Here is a 9,487-nt window from a genome sequence, read left to right as displayed (position 1 = left end):
CATAGCATAACAGTAAACATGTCATTGACACAGTGGCCCCAAAGTATAACTGTACATGTCATTGTCACAGAGACCCATAGCATAACTGTAAACATGTCATTGACACAGTGACCCATAGCATAACTGTAAACATGTCATTGACACAGTGACCCAAAGCATAACTGTAAACATGTCATTGACACAGTGACCCAAAGCATAACTGTAAACATGTCATTGACACAGTGACCCATAGCATAACAGTAAACATGTCATTGACACAATGGCCCAAAGTATAACTGTACACGTCATTGACACAGTGACCCAAAGCATAACTGTAAACATGGCATTGACACAGTGACCCAAAGCATAACTGTAAACATGTCATTGACACAGTGACCCAAAGCATAACAGTAAACATGTCATTGACACAGTGGCCCATAGCATAACAGTACATAACTCATTGACACAGTGGCCTAAAACAGAAATGTACAGTCATGAAACAAGAAATAGTCCGCTTCACATGATCTTGATAACTCCCCTAGACCATATCTAACTTGACACTTAGATGCTACTATTTAATGTTGCTATTATAGTAAAATTCTAGCTACTACATTTTGATATTTTCTTTGCATCTTATACTAGAGTTTTCAGGAATCTATATCGCAATACAATATGTTTAAACTCTTCAGTTTGCTTAAAAATAATATTTTTCTTATATTTAGCATTCTAGATTTTTAGCACAGTATGACCAATCTAATATACCTTAATTGTCAAATTTCATTAATTCTAATTATGTAACTTTTAAAGAAATCATTAATGTAACTTGGTTTATGACGATGATTAAAAAAACTAGATACGTTATAGGCCTATTTGTTTAATTTTTAAAATTATTTACCCATTGGTCATTGTTATAAATTGTCTTATATATATATATATATATATATATATATATGTTATATATATATGTTATATATATGTTATATATATATATATATGTTATATATATATATATGTTATATATATATATATATGTTATATATATATATATATGTTATATATATATATATATATGTTATATATATATATATATGTTATATATATATATATATGTTATATATATATATGTTATATATATATATGTTATATATATATTTTTTTTATCAATTTAGACATTAGGTTAGTCATTTAAAATTAATTTTAAAGATTACTATATTCAATAATAAAAGGGGAGGTAACAAGATAAAATACTAGCGATCGCTTGATGTCTCGGGGGAAAATAAAGTAGGGGCAGATAATTGAACTTTAGAAATCACAAGCAACAGGTCGGGTTTTAACGCAAATATTTTTACTATTTTAGACGGTGCCTATGTAGTGCCATCTTCGTTTCAAACACATAACTAAAAAGTGGAAAATAAAGTTGCTGCCTTTCATCCTTTGGCCTTACCTGATGAAATAAGAAACAAAAGCAATATGCTTCACCCAGATCATGGCTATTTGAACAATGATACCAAGATTAAAATTTGATTCCTGATTTCTGGGTAGAAAGTCTCAGCAGTTACAATAGTATACAACAATGCCATGTCTGTCAGAAAAATGAAAACTCAAATACAGATACATGCTGGTTACCGTACTTTACTTAAAATAAACACTTGACAAATTTACAATAATACATTTTAATAGACGTGTTATTAATTCATTAATTAAAAGGTTTACATTTTTATTTTCATACCAAGAAATAGAATGACATAAAACAAATGGTACAACTAAAATTAAGAGCACAAAAATACAGAGCTGAAAACTTAAACCAGTTTCACTTCAGTAAGTAGATACAATTTTAAAAATTCTATTTTCAAGCAATACTTATTATCAAGTAAACTTGTTTTGCAATAAAAAAAACCAACTAGTATGGTAAATATAAGACTAACAATACAGCCACCAAACTTTCTGCCATTGTTACCAGATTATTTTCAAGGTATAATAATTTTAGCCTCAATGATAAATATTAAAATTAAAAAGTAGCAGTATCATAATTAAGTTAATTTATAATTGAATGACATAAAATTTAAAAAAAAGTGTGCTATGTAACTTTTAAAAACAAACTTCATAGAAGATATGGGATTTTCTATTTAAAATTGTCATTGTTACAACATACATAGAATGTGATACATTTGTTGAAATTAAAAAGACATAAGCAAACTGTTAATAATATATGTACATGCACACAACATTTAAAACATTCAAGTCATGTTATTGTTTTTATCTGAATATAAAATATTCATTATAATTTATAGATAAAATGAAACATTTAGGTGCGAGCACTCCGTTCACATTCCATCAAACACTCTCTGACAAGAATTCTTGCATGGACTATACTTCGTTTCAACCTTTCTGTGGAGCTCCTGTTGCCTGCGTAAGTTGGTCTAATGTCTCTTCCCATGTCCTCTATAACAGCAAGGAGAGATGCATATTTACTCTGGTGGTGATGCAAGTGTGCCAGAGGGGAAGGGGCTGGAGGGGCCTGTGTAATGGTTCTCACTGGGATAACAGGTGGCCCATGCAGTAGCTGTGGCTGAACTTGTGTTAGTGGAGGTGTTGCTCTTGCTAAAGGGGGTGTGGCCCTGGCCAGGGGTGGGGTTGCTCTTGCCAATGGAGGTGTTGCTCTAATGTCTTGGGCAACTTCGGATCTTGGTGTTCCTGGGTTACTTATACTTGGTGTTGCAGGGGAGCTACTGTGATGTGAATCAGCTCTACTTGTTTCCTCATCTGCCATAGTGGTACAAAAGAGAGAAGCTAAGAGAATAGGAAAAAAATAAGGCACATTATTGTTGTGCAGAAATCAAGGGTGACAAAGGTATCTGATAAAAACAAAATACCAGTTGCACATGCAAGACTCACTTCGTGAATTTATATTTATAATATACTATAAGGCATAAACTTTGTAGTGATTGGGCTTTTGTAGCTTTAGAGTTACACCCCACAACCATTTTTTATCCAAGTGATGACTATGTATTTTCACGGACTAAAGTTATACCAATAGTATAGAATATTTCTGTGTAAAGAAACCAGATCATAAGCAAAATGAAGTAATAAACATTACCTTTCTTTTTCTTTTAATTCTATAATCTATACTTTATAGTATAACTCGGTCTATATTTCAATATCCGATCATTCAAATTTATAAAAGTATAGGCCTACAAGAGAATAAAATCTATGGGCCTAACCTAAGCCCTAAGGGCTGTCATTCAAGGCTTTTGTACAATAAAAAAGGAATGTTGGAAATTGAATTTTAGCAGTTATTTCAATTTATAAAAAGATCTTTTTTTCGTCGTAAAAAGGTCAAAGTGCATTAGCCTAGGCCCAATTATTAATTATTTTATTAATTTATTGAATGCCTAGGCCTAATTATAAAATCGAAGTGACTACTCGAAAAAAGATTTTTCTCCCCAACGTCTCCAATTGGTCAGCAAAAGATAGTTCTGCGCATGCGCAGTGACCTATGGCTAGGGTCAGAATTAGGGTTATGGGTAGGATTAGGGATATGATTGGGGTTAGGGTTCTGCTGTTGTAAACACACGCATGCGCAGTACCACCGAAAACATCGCCGCGATGGCAAGTCGTAGTTTCTCTCCATTGTGCATGCATATCTTTTTCGGGCTAGCATCGGTCTTATAAAATTAATTTTATGTTAAATTAAAATTATTAGGCTAGCCATTTATTAGGCCTAACTGATCTCAGTGAAGTAGTAGCCTATAGAATCAATTTTTGATATTTTACGCTTTAGGCTATTATTCTAATAATATTATGCTTAGGCCTAGTTTATTATAATTATGGATAAGTACAATCGGGGTCACCCATTGCTTTTCAATAGAGTGAGACTCAGTGAGTGAATTTGATTCATTCAAAATTCAAAGACTCAAACTCAAGTCACTCAACAAAGTTCGGTTCAAAGCGTCGATTCAACAAATATCAGCCGCAGTGGTGACTTACTTTAACACTGCAAATATAGAATCTAAAAGAAAACTGAGTATTTGGTCTGTATTTAGTATTTAATATCTAAAACTGTAATATTTCAAACGAACAAGCATCTGATTGTTGTAAAAAAAACAAAGTAGATTCTAGCCTAAGATGACAATAACACAGCTTTGGTTTCTCTAAGTAACTAAACATGGTGGTAGCAATAGAAAACATTGACCGCGATATTCCTTAGCCTATATAGATCTAGTTATTAATTTTGGGCCTACCATTTCATGCTGTTTTTAATTAAAATCTCACATATATTATTAGAATTAGATAAACTGGAATTGTAAATAACATTTGCATAATTTCTCATTACCTAATTTTAACTTAATTTTCAATAATACCGCATCAGTAGCGTACGCAGGGGGGGGGAGCAGGGGGAGCGGCCGCTCCCCCTCTGGCCATTTTCAGCAAAGTGGCGCCTTTTTGGAAACTTTTTAAACTCAAAGTTTTAAACAATGACATTTGTTAAAAAAATATTTTTGGTCGGCACATCTATGTAAATCACAAGATTTCTTTTCATGCAGCAATTAAGCATTATTGTACTAGTCTAGTAGTGTCTACGTTTACAACACGTATTAACAGTTACACCCCCCCCCCCCACCCTCATGGACCCCACTGTAAAAAAAATATTGTTATAATACCACTACTACTTATTTAAATCTATTTCTGTAATATATATTTGTGTAAAATATATTTGTGTAATATATATGTCTGTTTAGAACAGTTATCTAAAAACTGACTCTATGTTCACTCTGAGTTGGTTATCCCCCCCCCCCCCCCCCGGCCCCAGACACACACCTCACCACCACAATTGTGTAGAGCGACATTAATGTCCCACCTAGGTATACACTGGGTTAGATAATTGACCTAAAGTGACCGGACATTGGCGAATGAAGTTGAACACCCCCCCCCCCCCCAACCCACCCCGAACTGATCTGTTAAGTACATGTAGAAAAAGGCGTAATGATGTACCAAAGTACCATGCCGCCAGAAAATTAGCTTTTTAAACGTAAAACTCTGTGAATATTGTTTTTGCAATTACCAGTAAAGATCGGTGTGTGATCAATACAGGGATCTAACCCATACCTATCACTATGTTAAAAAATGATCTTTAAAGAACACAAAGAAGCAGTAGTTAATTAAAATATATGATCTGAACTTTAAAAAAAAAACAGTTAGTTAGGTAAATGTAGGCTGTTAATCCGAATGAATCTCTAATACATCGAAAAGCTTGCTTTTATACCAACTCTGATTTTAAAAACTTTCATTATGCTGTAATACTTTGGCATTTATGATGACGATATATTAAATTTTGATTATAGACAAAAACATTTGGTAAACACGAATAGTGTTAAACAATTTCATTATATTCTAAAGTAATTATCTATTTGTTTTGACATTTATAATTAAATGTGTAGATATATACATATTTATATTAAGAGAGTGATTATTGTCTTAAATAATTTCCCAGGAATTATTATGTAAGAAATTTTTTTTACAAGAATTACAAAACAGATTGTGTTACGTTCATTGTTTATGGTTGTAGTGTATATATATATATATATATATATATATATATATATATATATATATATATATATATATATATATATATATATATATATATATATTGTTTAGATAGATATAATTTTTGTTTTGTCGGCCTACATTGTGTGTTTTTTCTTATTTCTTCAGAGTGCTACTTTCAATTTATTTTACATCATAGCGAAGTAATGACATACAGCTAGGAATTTTATATATATATATATATATATATATATATATATATATATATATATATATATATAGAACGTGTTAAAAGTTCGGCGCCTTTTTTTGCTCTTTTCGCTCTCCCTACAACGAAAACCTGGATACGCCTCTGTACCGCATTTAAAGAGACATATACACACTTCACCCCATCCCCCACCTTTTTCTTAAAGCAGACTAGATCTAGATATTGATATATTGTTTCCATTCGTTGGCAGTAGGTTTTTACATGTCTTCAAATTAACGATTAGTTTCTATAAAGCAACAAAATGGTAAAGATTAGGAGACACATGCTAGTACTACTAGATCTAGACCTAGATTAGGGGTCGTACATAAAAGACGTCACACTCGTTTTCCCCCGAGTGACACGCTTTGCGTGATTTGCCGACCTCCCTCGTCCCCTCTCCCCCCCCCCCCCTCTTTGTTGTCAGGTTACAAAGGAACAATGTACTTGTTTTTCATATATTCGCGATTCTCTCTCCTTAGGGTTCCTCCATAAATTACGTCACACTTGAAGGGGGTAGGGGGGGGGGTCGGTAATTTTGTGACGGTGTGTGATGAGGGGGAGAGGGAGTTCAGATGGTGCGACGTCACACTTTTGCATTATAAAAAAGCAATGTTAGAAAACGAATTTTAGACGTTATTTCGCGTTTTAGAAAACTGTTTAATACATTTTAATAGGAATTGATTCTTCTTCTTCGATCTTTATATTGAGAATATGGTGGAGGATTTAGACAACAAGTCCAACTTCGTGAATAAACCGGACTGTGGTCTCCAGTTCAGCAGGTGCCCCATATAATTTTTCCCTGAGTGGGGTGATCAGGGGCCAGTGTCAGACTCGCGCCTAGCTATATAAAGGGCATTCCTGGAGGACGTGCTCCGTATTTTCCGGGGCCTTGCCACAAGGGCATATTTCGCCACACCCAATTTTTAGTTTAGGAATTGATTAAAATAGGCTATTTTGACAGAGTTCAGACAAGATTTTGGAAAAATAACGACGTTTTAAAAAAAAAATTCAACTGCAATTTGGAGGGAGGGGGTTGTAGGCTGAGGTGTAACGTCATTTTAGGGGGTCTGGCTTTTTGTGACGAATGTGACGGAAGTGAGGGGGGGTAAAATCGTCAAAAATGCGTGACGTCATTTATGGATGACCCCTTAGGCCTAGAATCAAGTATAAATCAGATAGATTCTAGGCTAGGCCTAATTAAAAAAAAAAAATTAAACCAAGGCCCAAACAGTGTTTGAAAATAATCTTTAAAAAGAAAGAGCTCCAAATTTCTATCCTCGGATATAGCCCATAGAACTAAAACTGGATCTAGTCTAAATCTAACAACTAAAACAGCACAAGTTCTTAACATCACATCTGCTTTTGATTTAGATCTAGATCTAGGTCTAGATCTAGAAGCTACGGCTTTGAGACAAGTCTGGAGTCTAGAAACACACTTCAAGACAATACACAAAATACACTGTCATCTTACTTTTTTTAGGCCAGAGCAGTAGAGCAGGTACCAGGAAATAGCTCACTCAGTCAGCATCATAGACTAGAACTAGAATCTAGATCTAGAATATAGATTTATCGGGAGAATGTTTATGCCGCCGATGTCCGAGAATGGAATCTTCTTTTTTAAAAAGGGGGTGTTAGGTTACTGGTTGTTAATTAAATAAACACACACATGGCTGGCTAATGACATTAGTAATGTCAATGCTAACCCTGTCGTCCCTATCCCTAACCCCAACCATGGTCCTACCATGTCCATACAACCCTAATTTACTAGACTACTAGACTCCCTTGGCTTATAAAAAAAATCATAGTGATACACTAATCTCGACTAGTTATTTATGGTTAGAAATTAGGGCTAGGCATATGATAGGATTGGAGGTTAAGGATGGCTGCGGCTATTCGTAGTAAACTACAAATAGCCCTATGAAGGCTATTCGTACTCTGACCAATCAGCGTGCGGCATTTTTTTTTAATTCTTGAATTCCCTTTTTCATCTTTTACATGCTGTATAGATATAGAACTAATTATTTTTTAGATCTCGCTAACCCTAACCCAAACCCTAACCCTAACCCTAACCCTAACCCTAACCCTAACCCTAACCCTAACCCTAACCCTAACCCTAACCCTAACCCTAACCCTAACCCTATGCCTAACCCTAACCCTAACCCTAGCCCTAACCCTAGCCCTAACCCTAGCCCTAACCCTAACCCTAACCCTAACCCTAACCCTAACCCTAACCCTAACCCTAACCCTAACCCTAACCCTAACCCCAACCCTAACCCTAACCCTAACCCTAACCCTAATGCTAAACCCTAATCCTTAAAAAACAAATTTTAAAAAAAAGCAAAAAAAAAAAGAAAAAAACCCCTCTGAGCCAGCGGGAATCGAACCCACGCCTCGAAAAACTAGTAAGCCATTGCGCAACCACTTCGACCACCGGAACTGATACGACAATCCACAAAATTTGAATCTGATACACAAACTGCAGGACAATGAATTTAAAAATAAATTTGATTGGTCGGCTAAAAATAGCGAAGTACGAATAGCCCTCTGAAGGCTATTTGTAGTGAAGTACCAATAGACACTCTCTTAAGGATAGGGTTAAACCAAACCGTTATCATTGACATTAGCAAGCTGTGTGTCACAAATTGTGACAAATCATGTATAGTTAACTACCAGTAACCGTGAGTAACCTAATGCCCCTTTTTAAGAAGATTCTATTATTAGACACCAGTATAAAAATTCCCCCAGTTACAAAATATTTCTTGTACTTTTTAGCGCAATTTCCATTCTGGAGAATTGCGTTTATTAACTCGTCATTTCTGGGAATGGATGGATGAATGTATGGATGAATGAATGTATGGATGAATGTGTGTCCGGGCTTTAAGTCGTATCTCCTCCTCAACGAAGCAATATCGATGACTAGTTCCAAAAGCAATTATGTTAAGCAAGTTACGAGAATGAGCATAGGCCATAAAAATTCCGGGTTTCTTTCATGTATTTCCCGGAAAAGCCAAAAAACCTCGAAAAAATTCAGTTTTTGGCCCATATCTCGGCAACCAGACCACTTAGCGACTTGAAACATGTACCAATCGATTCCTGCCATAATTTAGAACAATATTGCCGAAGAAAGTTTTCAAAAATATCCTTTCGTTCGGTCACAAAAAATTTTTGAATTAATTAAATTTGGACCGAATTAGTAGGCATTTTTTTCCAACCACACCACACGCGTCATCACGTTCAATAGCTGCGCCATTGCGTTCCATGGCTGCGCCATCACGTTCAGTAGGCGCGCAATGGTTTTTAGTCATGTAACTCTATTGTAAATAAAACATGTAAAATACTGAAAAAAATTAATAATAAACGTTTTAATAACTAACCAATGGTTTTACTAACCCTGCTCTTGATTTACGCTACGACAGAGCTATTTTTAGATAACATAAGGAAATTGTGCTAAAATTGTCACTAGACTTTTTAATTACCTTGTTTTAAAAACAGTTTTATTAACACTTTTTAAGTTTTTAGTAATACGTAAATTAAATAGTCCTGTATGCTATTTTTTTATCTGATGCAACCAAGCTTGTTACACTGTATGTGGTATAATTTTCGCGGATATCTTTGCATTTTACCCCCACCCAACATAAGTATAGGCTGGGGGGAAAATGTGAGACAAAAATGTCAGGTGACCGGTGGTTTTCGCATCCTTCACATAATTTACCG

General features: G+C 34.7%; 2 protein-coding genes across 3 annotated transcripts in view; one reads left to right on the top strand and one right to left on the bottom strand.

The window, feature by feature from the left end:
- Positions 1 to 1,599: 1,599 nt before the first annotated feature.
- Positions 1,600 to 4,130, bottom strand: LOC131932253 (cyclin-dependent kinase 2-associated protein 2). The gene is made up of 2 exons (XM_059289114.1): positions 3,967 to 4,130; positions 1,600 to 2,769 (listed from the first exon to the last, which is right to left on the bottom strand). Exon 2 carries the CDS (start codon positions 2,747 to 2,749, stop codon positions 2,285 to 2,287), a length of 465 nt encoding a protein of 154 aa, XP_059145097.1. The 5' UTR covers positions 2,750 to 2,769; positions 3,967 to 4,130; the 3' UTR covers positions 1,600 to 2,284.
- A 2,925-nt stretch (positions 4,131 to 7,055) lies between these two features.
- LOC131932256 (E3 ubiquitin-protein ligase TRAF7) overlaps positions 7,056 to 9,487 on the top strand; it is a 36,884-nt gene continuing 34,452 nt past the window's right edge. For both annotated transcript variants that reach the window (XM_059289119.1, XM_059289115.1), the window contains exon 1: positions 7,056 to 7,271. The gene's annotated coding sequence lies outside the window, so the exon portion shown is untranslated. The remainder of the gene's footprint in view (positions 7,272 to 9,487) is intronic.

Source organism: Physella acuta, unplaced genomic scaffold (genome assembly GCF_028476545.2).
Source record: "Physella acuta isolate Inbredline_101_S28 unplaced genomic scaffold, ASM2847654v3 ptg002120l, whole genome shotgun sequence".
NCBI classification, from domain to species: domain Eukaryota; kingdom Metazoa; phylum Mollusca; class Gastropoda; family Physidae; genus Physella; species Physella acuta.
This window is presented reverse-complemented; position numbering and strand designations above follow the sequence as displayed.

Excerpts from the sequence above, each read along its gene's own strand:
- LOC131932253 (XM_059289114.1), bottom strand. The coding sequence starts at position 2,749 with ATGGCAGATGAGGAAACAAGTAGAGCTGATTCACATCACAGTAGCTCC.